The 15,807-nt window shown below is 41.2% G+C and overlaps 1 protein-coding gene across 1 annotated transcript; it reads right to left on the bottom strand.

The window, feature by feature from the left end:
* Positions 1 to 4,561: 4,561 nt before the first annotated feature.
* Positions 4,562 to 14,910, bottom strand: LOC147329709 (uncharacterized). The gene is made up of 2 exons (XM_086290966.1): positions 14,767 to 14,910; positions 4,562 to 14,534 (listed from the first exon to the last, which is right to left on the bottom strand). The coding sequence occupies exon 2, from the start codon at positions 8,979 to 8,981 to the stop codon at positions 7,710 to 7,712; it is 1,272 nt and encodes a 423-aa protein (XP_086147092.1). The 5' UTR covers positions 8,982 to 14,534; positions 14,767 to 14,910; the 3' UTR covers positions 4,562 to 7,709.
* Between the last annotated feature and the right edge of the window lie 897 nt (positions 14,911 to 15,807).

Genomic DNA, 15,807 nt, shown 5'->3' with positions numbered 1-15,807 from the left:
AATACAATAATGAAGAAAATAATAAATACCCCTTATAACCCAAGTGTAAAAATTTAACCCAGTGTGACTCCAGTGCAATAAGACAATCCTTAGCAACAACATAAGAACATGACAAGTAATGTTCATAAGAAATTCAGACAAAGACCTGAGAAACATGACAAAGTACAACAATGCAACCCTTCTGTATCTTTCCAAAGGAATTTAGAAATATGCAACACATCATCCGCATAAAGCCTGCTTTTATGTTCTACGGTCTTACATTTTATGCCCTTAATTGTTGTAGCCTGTCTAATTGCTGCTGCTAGTGGCTCAATAAAAATTGCAAACAATGAAGGGGAGAGTGGGCATCCCTCCCTGGTGCCCCTTAGGAGACAGAAGCTGGAGGATGTCGGGTCATTTGTTCTGACACAAGCTGTTGGGGAATTATATAATATTTTTAACCAGCTTATGAAAGAGTTTCCAAAACCAAATTTGTGTAAGGTTGCAAATAGAAATTTGCAGTTAACTCTTTCAAACGCCCTTTTTTGCATCAGGAGTCAAAATTATGGTTTCAATGATTTTACTGCATGAGTAGTCTATTAAGTTAAACAATCTACGCGTATTTGTTGATGAGAGCCTGCCTTTTGTACAGCATTTTAAATCAGAGGTTTTAGATCTCACCCTGGGTCAACACACCTGAATCAAATGATTGGTTCATTCTCCGGTTTCTGGAGAACTTCAAGACATGTTGAGGAGGTAATTTAGCCATTTAAATCAGCTGTGTTGGATCAAGGACACATCCAAAACCTGCAGGGACACAGCCCCTCGAGGCCTGGAGTTCAACACCTCTATTTTAAATGGACAAAAAGGACCAGATTAGTTATAATGTACCGTATTTCCCGGACTACAGAGCGCACCTGAATATTAGCCGCACAAGCTAAAATCAGGGGAAAATCCAGTTTTGTACATACATTAGCCGCACCTGACTAAAAGCCGCAGGTGTTTCAATGTTGACTTATCATATGTAAGAGAATATGCACAAAGCGAATTGTCAGGAAAGAGATGGCTGTTTGGAGACACACCCCTTTTATTAATATTTTGAAAAACAAGTTATGGGCACATATTTGCACAACTTTCTAGGTATATGTACAAGTAGCGGTAATTACAAGTACGAAACATGTACTGTGCTTCATAAACGACTAACAAATGTAGTACATAACAATAACCTACAGCACACCAGAAAAATAGATTCAGACTACCTTTTAGGCTCAGGTGGATGGATGGATGTTTTCACACTTTGCCACGCTGTCAGATTCCACCGGTGGAGTTGAGCATAACTTGCTTTTCGCAAGTTTATTGCCGCACACCATCCACGACTCCCGCTGAACGCGTAGCGCTACTTTGAAGTTTGTTTTTCGCGCTACTTGTACGGCACTATGTTTCCTGGCGGATGGACATGTGACCAACATACCACTCTTAAACCCCGATACTGTGTGTCTGATCACATGCCCTTCCGCCAGGCAACGTAGTGCCGTACAACAGCGGAACAAACAAAACAAATCGTCTTACGATATGACAAAAATCATTACAGTAAACTGCTGATTTATTGTGAATGAATGATATTGTTTATGATGCATTATACTGCTGAGTTATAAGGAATACTGTTCGCAGAGAGTCATCGCTTTATTTGTCTGATTAGAAGAGAACAGAATATACTGGAGTTTTCTGCCCCATCTCAGCAGGAGCAGATAAACGGGGAGCCAAGGTCGTAGCTTAGGCGCCGTGTGAGAGAAAAGCATGTGAATGTTTTGGCTTTTATGATAAGATGGAAGAACCAGAGGCTATAAGAGTTTGAGCAATGCTCCACCATTTTGAGATCTGAGGCTGTCTGCATACAGTGTCCATCTCCCACGTGTGTGTTCATTAGAATCATCGTTTGACTCAACCCGACCGGACCAGTGTTGTTATTATGGTTTTTCTCTTGTCTCCATCCCCAATTTTGAGCTCGTAACACAACATATGTGAAGATATTAATAATAATAATGGATTGGATTTATATAGCGCTTTACAATACCACTATTCATTCACTGGTGGAGGCAAGCTACAGTTGTAGCCACAGCTGCCCTGGGGCAGACTGACAGAAGCGAGACTGCCATATTGCGCCATCGGCCCCTCTGGCCAACACCAGTAGACAAGTAGGGTAAAGTGTCTTGCCCAGGGACACAACGACCAGGACAGAGAGCCCATGGATCGAACCGGCGACCTTCCGGTTACAGATGCGATTCCAAACCCCCTGAGCCACGGTTGCCCCGATATTACACATAAAAAACACACAAAAACATTGGAAATCATCTTTTAGCAGGCGATCACTTTTTGGCACAACACCGGCAGTCAGAGGCAGCAGTTTAATCACCTGGGTCCTTGGGGAAAAAGAAAAACCACCCGCCTGCCTGCCTTGCTATGCACTGCTATCGGCTGCCTCGCTCAGAGGGAGGTTCTCCTCTCTGCTCCCCGACACACTGGACCATTATGGCCTCTCCCCGCAGCTACGCTCACTCCGGCTCCAAGTAAGCTCTCTTCATACTCCACAGTACAGTCACATCCCACTTCAGGCAGCACAGCTTGCTAATTGCCCTCTCTCCCTCTGTCTCGTTTCAGACACGCTGCCCTGTGCGAAACCTCCCATATATATTTGTAAGTAAATTGAAACCTCACATATTCTCCCACTGTGCACCTGTAAACAAATTCATGCACATGGCCCCTCACCTTTAGGGTGCAGAAGACTGTCTCGTTCCACTAACAGAAGATTTGACCTTGTGTAAAAATAGCTGCACTTTTGTTAGTTCAGTCCCATGTGATGTGCAAGTGTTTGATTTGTGCACAATAATAATGGAGGAATCAAGCTTGGAATTCCCATCTACCATGTCCCAGGCCCTTGATTTATATTTTCATCTCAGGGATACAGTTCATTCACAGTTATTTGAGGCTACTTAAATAGACACAAACATACAAATGTAGTACATTTTGTACTTTAGTACTTATTCCTACAGCTTAATGTACTTATTATTAAGTAATTATTTGTCTCCAGTGTGTGGTTATCTTGTCTTTGTATCAAAATTATCAGAAAAGACTGTATAACATAATTTTCATTTTATCCATGTCAGTAAATGAACTCATCATGAAGTGTTGCTTTTTCTTGGTAGCTACAAAGCGTGGAGTATTAAACTAAAACATGATACAGGTTAGAGAGAAATAAATCCTTTTGGGATTGAGTTAAACTTATCACACTGTTAAAGCATCAAAAGTTGTTCATAATAGTTTTTGGTAGCAAAAATGTGTTCATTTCTAACAAAAACAAGAGCACCTTGGATAACAACCACATAGACTGGCAATATATCTAATGTTGTGATCAATTAGACAAGAAGACCAAGTAGAATCATAGTTGTGTCACCAATGCTCGAAATTTTATTTTATTTATTTAGGACAGTGCATGTTAATGAACATAAATGTTAAAAAAAAAAAAAAAATTACATGAATGTAAACATGCCAGATTATAGCCAAAAGCTAATTTCCATCTGTTGTCCTTAAGCATAAAAAATAGACCAATAGAGCATTCTCTAATGCATAGGTGTCAAACTCTGGCCAAATTTGGCCCGCAGCCTAATTACATTTGGCCCGCGAAGCCATACCAAATTACTATTAGAGCTGGCCTACTGGTATTATACAGTTAATATATATATTGTTTAGTATTAAGCTTTGCTTGTTCCATATTCAGTTTTTCAGCAAAACTTGTTTGAGTCCATAAGAAAAGATTCATTCTCATATCTAGAGGAAGATTTTTTTTTTCAATAAACATTAGCGTTAGCCCGCGACTTTGTTCCAGTTTTGAATTTTGGCCCACTGTGTATTTGAGTTTGACACCCCTGCTCTAATGGGTTGAGGAAGACTGTTCCACAGATGGCCACCCTTAACAGAGAGGACGTTCTGCCCAAATGCTGTCCGTCTGTGGGGTATAAACAAGCCTCCTCGGATTGTAGCTCGAGTGGTCCTGTCTGAGCTTTCTTTATGCCTAATGAACTGCTTTAGTGGTGGTGGAGCAAGGGAGTATAAGACTTTATATATTAAACACACTCTTTTAAGTTTCACTAAGTTATTGAAGTTCAGTAATTTGTTTTTTTAACACATGACAGTGGTGGTGGGAAGTCGGTTTTTTGTCAAGTAGTTTTAAACTTCTTTTATAAATGTTTTCAATAGTTTTAAGTGTTGTTGGACAAGCAAGTGACCAGGACGTCAAACAATAGTCCATATGAGAGATGATCATTGAGTAAAAGTAAGTTTTTGCAACATTCATATGTAAATTATTACATATATGATTAAAATTTCGATTATTAAATTTAAGTACCTGGGAAACTTTATTTATCAATCAATCAATCTTTATTTATAAAGCACTTTTCATACAAAAAAAAAAAATGTAGCACAAAGTGCTTTACATAGTTAAAAGCAGCCCACCCCACCCTCCAACTCACTCCCCACACTCTCAATACACATATATCCCCCCCCCCCCACACACACACACACGCGCACACACTTAAAGAATAAAAATTGGGCTGGGTTCACATGAGCCAAGTGAGGAAACACTATAACAGGGAGCCGTCTGCACCGGGAGCCGGTCACAGACTGCAGCCTCCAGGCTGGGCACACAGCAGGAGGGAGGCAAAGGAGCCTGTTCTTAAAAACATGTACGTTCTCTGCGGCCCTGAGCTCCTCCGGCAGGCTGTTCCACAGACGAGGACCATACCACTGAAAAGCTGCCTCTCCGTGAGTGTGTCCTGACTTTAGGGACAATCAAAAGGCCAGTACCAGAGGACCTCAGGGTCCGCGAGGGTTCATATGGTAAAAGCAGATCTGAGAGATAAGAAGGCCCAAGACCATTAAGACATTTAAAAACCAATAAAAGAACTTTAAAATCGATCCTGAAACACACGGGGAGCCAGTGCAGCGATTCTAAAACCGGTGTAATGTGGGCCCGCCCTCTGGTCTTCGTCAGCACACGAGCTGCAGAGTTTTGTAAAAGTTGTAAAGTTGAAATATTCTTCTTAGGAAGACCAGAGAGCAGGGCATTACAGTAATCAATGCGACTGCTAATAAAAGCATGCATCAGCATCTCCGTGTTGGCCCGAGAGAGAATAGGGCGGACTCTGGCTATATTCTTTAGATGGTAAAATCCAATTTTGGTTACATGTTTAATATGTGGGATAAAACCAAGCTCAGAGTCGAAAATAACACCCAGGTTTTTCACTTGTAGCGAAGGACATAGTGAAAATGCCTCTAATTTAGACAAGAGTTTCTCTCTCTGAGCCTCAGGACCGACGATTAAAACTTCAGTCTTGTCCTGGTTAAGCTGTAAAAAGTTTTCTGCCATCCAGGATCGTATATCTAAGATACAGTTAAAAAGGGCATCCATTGGTCTGGTGTCATCAGGAGACACGGAGCTGTACAGCTGCGTGTCATCAGCGTAACTGTGGAAGTTCACTCCATGCCTCCTGATGACACTGCCGAGAGGGAGCATATACAAATTAAAAAGTACAGGGCCTAGAACCGACCCTTGAGGCACACCACATGTCATTTTATGGATCTTAGAGGAGCATGTATCCATACTCACCATAAAAGATCTGTCAGAGAGATAGGAAGTGAACCAGTTGTGTACAGCACCAGAGAGGCCCACCATGTGTTTCAATCCGTTTAAAAGAATAGCGTGGTCTACTGTATCAAAGGCTGCGCTTAGATCCAGTAGCACCAGGACAGAGCTTTTGGGAGTCCCAGTTACATCTAAGATCATTTAGAACCTTTAGGAGAGCCGTCTCTGTGCTGTGGTTCACCCTAAATCCAGACTGGAATATCTCCAGGATCTGTCTATCATTGAGAAAATTAGTAATCTGAGTAAAAACAAGTTTTTCTAAGACTTTACTTAATAATGGCAAGTTGGATACAGGTCTGTAGTTATTAAAATCATTACAATCCAAATTGCTCTTCTTCAGAAGGGGCCTCACCACCGCCGTTTTAAAGGCAGCAGGGAAGACACCCAACTGAAGAGAGCAATTCATCATGTATAAAAGCTCAGCCTCAAAGAATCCATAAAGTGTTTTAAAGAGTGAAGAAGGGATTGGATCTAAAAGACATGTGGTGGGTCTCACTGTGGAGAAAACTTTCTGAAGGTTCTCAGCATTAACCAGGACAAAGCTGTCCAGTGTCTCCTCAGGTACAATCGAGCCCTCAGATGTGTTTAAAATCATATCGTGATTAGATAAAATATCAGATCTGATGGCGCTGATCTTTCCCCTGAAGTGGTCTGCAAACTGCTCACAGAGAGAGTCTGTAGGGCTTTTTTGGGAGCTGTTAAAATCAGGGTTAAATAAATGATCTATGGTGGAAAAGAGGACCTTGGGATTATTTTTGTTAATACTGATTATTTTGGCGAAGTATGAATTTCTTGACTTCCTTAATGTATTATTGTACATTTTAAGTTGCTCGCAAAATATTTGATGGTTGATTGTATTTTTATTTTTCCTCCATCTCCTTTCTGCTGCCCTGCAATTTCTTTTGAGTTTTTTGACTTCTTCGTTTCTCCAGGGTGATGCATGTTTTACGTTAATCTTTTTGGTGGTGAGTGGAGCAACGGAGTCAAGGCTTTTCTTCAGTTTGCTGTTGAAATAATTAAAAATCAAATCGCAGGGTGCAGGTAAAATCACAGGGGGGCATTCGTCTAAAACCCTGGTAAAATTTGCAGCCACTTCGGAGGTTAGATAGCGCCTCCTCACAGTTCGCACCGAGGTCTCCCGCTGAATAAAACCGGTGATGTTAAAAAAAAAAAAAAAAAAAAAAAAAAACACACAGTAGTGGTCAGAGACAGCCAAGTCAACAACAGAGGACACGCTGGTGGACAGCCCATGGGTGATGACCAGGTCCAGAGTGTGTCCTCTGTTGTGAGGCGGCTGCGTGACGTGCTGGGTAAAATCCAAACAGTGAAGAATGTTTAAGAATTCTTTTGCTGCAGGGTCAGAAGGATTATCTATGTGCAGGTTAAAATCACTGGTTAAAATTATCATATTATAGTTTGAATGTATGTTTTTTAAAAATTCTGTGAATTCCTTGATAAAAGCAGCGCTGTCTTTGGGTGGTCTATAAATTGTGACAGATAAAACTGGAGGGCTGCTGAAAACAATAGCATGGAATTCAAAAGTGGTAAAATGATCAAATAAAATTTGTTTGGTGGTGAGTGTGTTGTTGGCTAAAGATGCAGTCCCACCACCTCTCTTACCACTTCTAATAGAAAAAGAGAAATTAAAATTTGGTGGGGAGGCCTCAGTGAGAACAACTGGTGCATCCGAACCCAGCCATGTTTCAGTTAAAAATAAACAGTCAAGTCTACTATCTAAAATTAAATCATTAATAATAAAAGACTTGTTCGACAGAGAGCGTACATTTAAAAGTGCCATACTGATTGAGACTGGTGGATTTTTGACAATAGAGTTGAATGGATGTTGATATTTTTGAAGAGGCCGGAGGTTATTAATGTTTTTGGAGTTACTGGATTTATGATAATTCTGTTGCTCTCTGTTTGTGATTATGACGGGTATTGTGTTGACTATGGGAGAGAGAGGTCCTAGTCCAGAGTTTTGCGTATTACTGTTAAAAGTGGAACAAATATAGGAGCTGGGACCAGGGGAACATCAGTCAGTGGCAGACAGATCAGCAGGTAATGTCGGTTTGGGGTAGTGACAGGGCGGTGTGCGGGAGTGCTGTACGCCAAATGCCAAATTGGCGGACAGCAAACGGCGTCCCCAGGCGTTGAGGTGGAGCCCGTCTGCCCCAAAAAGATGCCTCCTCTCCCAGAAGGCATCAAAGTTGTTAATAAAACCCAAGCTGTGGGAGACACAGGCGGAGGAAAGCCAGGTGTTAAGGCTGAGCAGCCGGCTGAAATGGCCTATCCCTCTGCCACAGGTGGGGGTGGGCCCGGAGATAAAAGCACTCACCTGCAACTGACCAAGGAGGCTGAAGAGTTGGAGGAAGTCCAGCTTCAGCAGCTCAGATTGCTGTTTGGGGATGTCATTGGTGCCGATGTGGATGATGATCCGGTTAACCTGTGGGTGGGATGCCAGAATGTTGGGAATTCTGTCCACTATGGCTCCCGGGAACGACAGCGTGAGCGCCCCCCTCATCCGCACGTTCCTGACGATGGAATCCCCGAGGACCAGCGTGGAGAGAGGAGGTGCCACCGGGGGCTGTTGGCCATCTGAGACGCCCGCGCCGCGACATCGGGGGTGTTCAGATGGAGATGCGCCAGGCGGACTGCGTGAGTGACTCCCAGGTAGCCGCGCCGTGGGTCCTCCTCTCCGAGGAGCCGGGGTAAAGCACAGCTCTCCGCGGCTAGTCCGCACCACAGCGTCAGGTTGCCCGCCGCGGCTCCGGGGGCGTAGTGGTGGAGATGGCGCAGACCTCAGCGACACAGCGGGATGGTGAGGGCTAGCGGTCAGAGGAGGAAAGTCCACAGGATCCAGGACATTGAATTTATTCTCCAATACTACCGCACCGGAGGGGTGAGGGTGCGAGAGACGGATCCTCCTGCCCCCTCTGCAGCCACCACGCGTCTCAACCGTGGTCCATGGCGCTGGTTGGAGTGGAGTGGAGCTGACCAGAGCCTTGGGTCTGGCAACTAGCTGAAACCAGGAGTTCTTGTCCTTGGCAGAAGCACCAGCGACGCAAGTTGAGAGCCTGTGTTGACTGTTGGCGGGATCTTGGGACACAGCAGCTGGATGGTGCACTGTGTCGGCTAGCTCAGCGCTAGTAGCGGTGGTTTGAGCTTTGCCAAGGAGGATCGTGTCAAGTTCGCATTCAGCCCCCTGGATTTGGTATAGCGTGGATATCCTTTGTTCCAGCTCGATCACTTTTTGGCTCAGGTTGATGCAGCTTTCACAACTGGATGTTGAGGTAAGTGGTGCCATTCCGGAATCTCGTACCGGCGACAGCGTCAAAAACAAAAACAGAAACTGTCACTTTAGCTTACGTTAGCTAAAAAGTCAGTCGTGACGCAGCAAGAAAAGAGTTTCAGATCAGTATCCAGCAAAGGCAAAACCAAACTTCCAAAACTTCCAAAACTTATGCCTGTTTACGAGTCTTTGTAGTGCAGGCTCGTGGCTTCACTGTTTGGCTTAGTCACTTATGTGACTCTTGAAGGATAATGTTGGGTCTAGAATGACCCCAAGATATTTAAATTCTGGAGCTAATTCAAGCTCGACTCCATCCAGGAATATGTTTGACTGCTTCAAGTTTAAGGGGCGTTTTGAAAAATACATACAGACAGTTTTTGAGGTGTTCAACATTAGGCATGAGTCCTCCAGCCAGCTATGCATTAATGGTAAAGCAGCTGTAAGATCTTTTGCCACCTGCTGGACACTATTTGCTTGCGTATATATAACTGCATCATCCGCATACATTTGAGCAAATATATTTGGACAGACTTCAGGTAAGTTCTTGATAAAAAGAGAGAACAATAAGGGCCCAAGAACAGATCCTTGAGGAACCCTTGTATCACAGTCTAAATATGGAGATTTAACCCCATCCAACACCACACACGGTTTCCTGTGTGAGAGATATGAGGCAAACCACTGAAGAGCCTGACTGGAGATATTAAACTGAGTCAATCTGGACAACAATATCTGATGGTTTACAGAGTCAAAAGCCTTCTTCAGATCTAAAAATACAGCTCCAACACAGGGACTCTTGTCCAGCAAGCTCTTTAAGTTCTCCACTAACATACACAGGGCAGTATCTGTGGAGTGATGTGCCCGAAAGCCAAACTGCAATGGATGTAATGAGGGTTGGGTGTTTTCTAGGTGAGCAGTGACGAGTTTAACCACCCACTTCTCAGCTATTTTAGATACGACCGGGAGTATGCTTATGGGGCGATAATTAGCCATGTCAGTCTTCACACCTGCTTTGAAAATTGGTGTAACTGCAGCAATTTTCCAATCTGTTGGAACAATGGAGTGTTTGAAAGACATATTCAAAACATGAGTTGTTGGACGTACAAGAAAATCCATATGTTCCTTTAGGAAGTTTGTGTTAATACCATATACATCAAGTGCTTTTGATTGTTTTAAACCTGTAATTAGTTTAGCAACTTCAGTGTCTGAAATATGAGTGATGGTGAACAAATTTTGACCAGCATCATTCACATTATCAGAGCATACGACTGAGTCAAAGCTCTGACTGATCTCCTTAACAGATGAAATAAAGAAAGTGTTTAAGTTACTGGCAATAGATAGAGGCTCTCTAACAATAGAGTTATTTAGATAAAGTTCAATTGTATTTTTACTTTTGTTTGAATGACGGCCTAGTAATTTATTTAATTGTTGCCAGATAATTTTACCATTACCTTTGGCTCTTTCAATTATATTTATAAAAAATTTTGCTTTGGCCTGTCTCAAACTTCTTGTTACTTTGTTCCGCATTGAAGTAAATCTCTGTCTATCCAGAGTTAGACCGGTTTTCAGGAACTGCTTTAGTAATTGATCTCTTGTTTTCATTAAATTCTTGCACTCTTTGTTTAACCAGGGCAAATTAAATGTTGTCTTTATTTTTTGTCGACCTCTAATGGAGTATGTTGATATAACATCCTTGACAATGTCAGTGAAGTGACTGCTGCAGAATTGTGGATCATCACTACACAATAAACGCTCCCAGTTAGCTGATGCTAATGCTTCTGCTACATTTTGTCGCCGACTTCTTGGTATGAATTCATAAAAGGATCTCCTATTAGATGAACTTTGAAAGTCATTCTTAACCCGTGATTTTATAAGTTTTCTAGAAAATAATATAAAATTGTGGTCTGAAATACCAGTGATAAAATTATAAGATTTAATAATTCGCTCGGGCTTCTTACTGAAAACCAGATCTATTTTAGTTTTAGAGTGTCTTGTTATTCTTGTGGGTTGTTCAATGTGTTGAGTAAAGTTCAAAGTCTCCATTATGTCCTTGAGTGTTTTTCTGTCCTTTTCACAGTCCCAGTTGACATTAAAATCTCCCATTACAATTATTTCATTAGACTTATTATTTATAGCATGATATTTAAGTAATATCTGTAGTTGTTCATAAAAAATATTCTTTGCGGAAGGAGGGCGATATAAACAGATCAACGTAAATGACATTTCTGGGGAAAGAGTGATTTTAACAGTAATATGTTCTATTTCGACATCTATTGGTGAACTAAGTAAAGAGCAATCCAGGTGTTTTTTTTGTTTGCTTTTTTTTTTTTTTTCCACATACACAAGTATTCCTCCTCCTCTTGTTCCAATTCTATCCCTTCTGAATACTGTGTACTCTGGAAAGACAACCGCAGACTCAGGAGAAGAACTTGTGAGCCAAGATTCAGAGATACCCAAAATAGAAATATTGGAATTGCTTAGAATATGTTCCAGTTGCTCATGCTTTGGTAACATACTGCGAATGTTAATGTGTCCACATAGAAGCCCCTTTGGTTTATTTTTAGTGTCCCAGATTACTTTAGCCTGATTAAATGTCTTGCAGATCTTCGTTCCTCTGTAAATTTTAATAGCAGGATTTCTTGTCCTTTTGTTGACAATGCTATGAGCATTTAATGATGAGAAACCCTTTACCGGAGACTGTAGTTTGGGTACAGCAGGTGGGGGCCCAGGCAGCCGAGGTGGAGGCCCAGGCAGCCGAGGTGGAGGCCCAGGCAGCCGAGGTGGAGGCCCAGGCAGCCGAGGTGGAGGCCCAGGCAGCCGAGGTGGAGGCCCAGGCAGGCCTAGGCTAATTAGTTGTAGCCAGTCCAAATCACTGATGTTTGAATTAGGTCCAGGATTTAGTTCTATATCACCAGCCAAAAGTAGCATCAGAACAAGTTTCAGAATCTCCAGCGACAGTTGTGGTATATTTGATTGTTCATGTTTACCTGGGGGTGGTCTAGCATGAACAAAATCCAAGAATCTTGTGAACAAAAGATGTTGACTCCATTTGGCTGGGAAAGTGGTATAATTATCCAGCTTTCTTGGACATGTCAAACTCCACAGAAGATAAAAATGTATAAAAACAAAAAGACAAGTTGATGTCAAGATCCAGGGGTTTTTAGATGGTTTTTTAGGTGGGTTTTTTGGCTTTACTCTCGCGCTGCTCCGTGTGGTAAATCAAGCGCACCTCTCTCCATTTCGAACACGCGTCACAACAATTAAGAGGACCCGAGGGAAGCTCGGAAAGCTAAGCAGAAGTTATTTGGAGAGGAGAGTGACTGCCGTTGGTTGAAAAGAGAGGTAAAAAAAAAAAAAAAAAAACTTCAGTGGAGTGGAAACATTATGGGTTGGCGGAGTCAGACGTGGATCAAGTAGACAGTGTGTAAACTTTGCTACAGTGTCGTAGCTGCACCACAGAGCAACACTGCAAAGGTCACTAAACATAGATGTTTACATTTTTCATTTATTTCTTATATTGCAAACATTTGCACTGTTATCAGTATTTGCACACTATTTTATATTATTTTTTAAAGTCATTATTCAATACGTTGTTATTGTTAACCCTTTAAAGCCGGTCAGAGCTGCACGCTCCGTTTTGTGTAACTATTTTTAAATCCCTGTAGAACCTGAACCATGTAAGCTAGCGCAATAATTTGTTTTGCATATGAAACCGGAGGAGTTGTACTTGCATCTTATGCCATCAGCTTGTCCTCGGTCACGGTTTCCTTCCACATATAGCTTTGCAAAAATTGCATAAAAAAGCGCTTGCAGGAACAAAAACATAATATTCCAGAAACACGCTTTGCCGATCCATCAGCTGTTCATAATACTTCCCACTTTGAAAAAAACGTCAACGGGAACTATCGCATTTCCTGCCCGAAACTGGAAGTGACGTCATTTTTGCAGAAAATCTAGTTTTTTACTTGTAGGCCATAAAAGCCTATACTAGTGTTTTTATAAGTCATGTTTGACTTTTCTGAATAGTTTCTGGGATGCTTAGAACTCGAATTGCACTGCTGGAAATAGTTTATTTTGATGCACATGCTGTTTTCTTTGCAAATTTGCATCATAGGATTGTTTTTTTGTTTTTCCTGCAGTATATAAAAATTGCTGTATCTCCAAAATAAAACTATGAAGACACTCAAAATAAATTTCCTGTTGTTGTAAACTATTTTTTGCAACTTTTTTGTATTTAAAGTTTTGAGGCATAAACCTCTTAAATTTCTCCAAGTAGAAATATATGTAAAAAAACAACAATTTTCAATTTGTTTTATAGTTTATTGCACTTGTTTGCAATTAATGTTGTTACTATGGACTTAATGCATACATATTATTAAAATATGGGCTATAACAGTTGTACTGATGTATAGCAACTTGAAATGCTCCCACAAATGGCACTACAACATGTAAAAAAAAAATAATATAAGCTCTGGCGGACTTGGTTCTATGGTAGGTCTTAAAGGGTTAAATAAATATCGTCAAATAATCGTGATCTCAATTTCAGTGAAAATAATCGTGATTATCATTTTTGCCATAATCGAGCAGCCCTACCTGATACCCTCTAATTGAATTAATAAGGACCACCACAACTGTATTTTACACAAATTAAATCCCTCACCGGGTATTTATTTAGACAAAAAGAAATAAAATAAACAGTTACTTTTATAAAATGAATTGAATTAAAATAAACAAACAAAATTACTGTAAGAGTGACTACATGGGTTTTCAATAAAAGATTATCAACACAAAATACCTCTTTCTTAGGTGCCAACTGTTATTCCAGTTACAACAGATCACACCTTTAAAAGGGATGAATTTCAACCTTTGATAATAACTTTGATTAAAACTACACACTTACTCAATTTAAACCGAATTTGTAACAGTGGGCCCCCCCCCCCCCACACACACACACACACACTTTAACCCATAAGTGTCAAACTCTGGCCCGCGGGCCAAATTTGGCCCGCAGCCTAATTACATTTGGCCCGCAAAGCCACACCAAATTACTATTAGAGCTGGCCTAATGGTATTATACAGCTAATATATATATTGTTTAGTATTAAGCTTTGCTTGTTCCATATTCAGTTTTTCAGCAAAACTTGTTTGAGTCCATAAGAAAAGATTCATTCTCATATCTGGAGGAAGATTTTTTTTTCAATAAATATTAATGTTAGCCCGCGACTTTGTTCCAGTTTTGAATTTTTGCCCACTGTGTATTTGAGTTTGACACCCCTGCTTTAATCTGTCCACACTACACCTGTAGCACGGTGCTTGTTGCAGGCCTGATTCGAAGTTCGGGTGCGGTGAGGCCTAAAACTGATGGCCGCTTCACTCAAACCGAGCCATAAAACAAAATACGTGCACTTTAGTTCCAGTTAGTACTCACAAGTCCAATGAGTTTGTTAGTGGGGCAATCAGAAACGGGCAGTTAGTTCACCAGTAGTGTAGACAGTCAGGGGTAAGAAAACAGCAGGGTCCATCCGGGCAGAAACCTCTCTCTCCCTCTCCTTTCAGAGCGTCCATCGGCTTCTAAACATATTAAAACACTTGAGCTACAATACCAAATGCTATCACATAACGATTTAGCATTAGCATGCTTTGACTGAAAATCACAGAGCTAAACATACAGCATGGCATCACACCACATAATGCGGTAAGCTGCGCTAATTAGCAAGCCGCTAGTTAGCATCACATATCACGCCATTTTACCACTATAACGAATAGTTACAGTACAAATGTCAAGGCACACAGTCTCATTTACCTCTTGCAGATCACAAATAAGTAATATCAGGACCACGGGTAGTCGACCTCAATGATACACTTAGATGCAAAATCCACACCACGTTTGCCTTACGACATCTCTCTCTTCGGACTTAGCTTCTGTGTCCGCTCCCACAGATTCACACAAACTTACCACTCGTCCCGCCCCCATAGCAGAAAAGAATGACATTGACTGGCTCGTCAGCACAACAACCAATGACAATACAATATTGAGATAACTGACATTAGATGGGTAAATAAGCTTAGGTTACACCCCAACATATTTATTGTGCACAGAAAATAACTCTAAATCATGAAACCCTTTTAATTATTGGACTCTTAACTGTAAATGAAATACATTTGTACCAAAGCATATGATTTTTAAACCTTTTATCAACTATTTATATTTTAACCAGTTTTTATAACAGTAGACTTTTTTTTCTTTATACTGCAAGCCCGAATAATTGCAGACAGGGATGCATATAGTTTTGTTATTGTGGAATAGATTAAAGCAATCCTAGATTGCTTTAGAATTAGAATGTTAAAATTAGTAATTTATTTTGGCACTAACCAGAAACACAGTAACAATGTGTGCAGCAGGAACAGATGCACTTCTATGTTTAGGATTCCCACCAGGTGAAGCACTGAAAATATTATTTAAATATGTATATGTATTTTCAACTGGTGTTATTTTGTGGTCTCATTCCCCAAGCAATTTGTTGCCTTATATTGTCCCCAACACTCACTGCTGCTTCTGCAAAGTCAGAGTGCTAAGTGCTGTCTACTACAGGTAACTCCACTTCAAAAAACCTGAACATTCCCTTTAGCTTACTATTTTAATTGGGGGGGGGGGGGGGGGGGGGGAGACTAAGGAAGCACTTACTGACCAGATGGGGAAAAAAAAGGCTGCACTGTTAAGAGAACTTAACCACCCAGTCTATTGAACATTCACATTCATTCCTTCATGTTACTGTTAACTACACCCGTGTTTTTATGAACTGTTAGGGTGGAAAACCTAAAACGTGTAGGGCAGAGTGCCTTG

This window comes from Aulonocara sp. 'chitande type north' Nkhata Bay, linkage group LG5, assembly GCF_057382095.1.
Source record: "Aulonocara sp. 'chitande type north' Nkhata Bay isolate Kocher_YH1m ecotype deep benthic linkage group LG5, A_spYH_male_GT1.1, whole genome shotgun sequence".
NCBI classification, from domain to species: Eukaryota; Metazoa; Chordata; class Actinopteri; order Cichliformes; family Cichlidae; genus Aulonocara; species Aulonocara sp. 'chitande type north' Nkhata Bay.
The sequence above is the reverse complement of the archived record's forward strand: the minus strand, read 5'-3'. Positions and strand labels throughout refer to the sequence as shown.

Excerpts from the sequence above, each read along its gene's own strand:
- LOC147329709 (XM_086290966.1), bottom strand. The coding sequence starts at position 8,981 with ATGGCACCACTTACCTCAACATCCAGTTGTGAAAGCTGCATCAACCTG.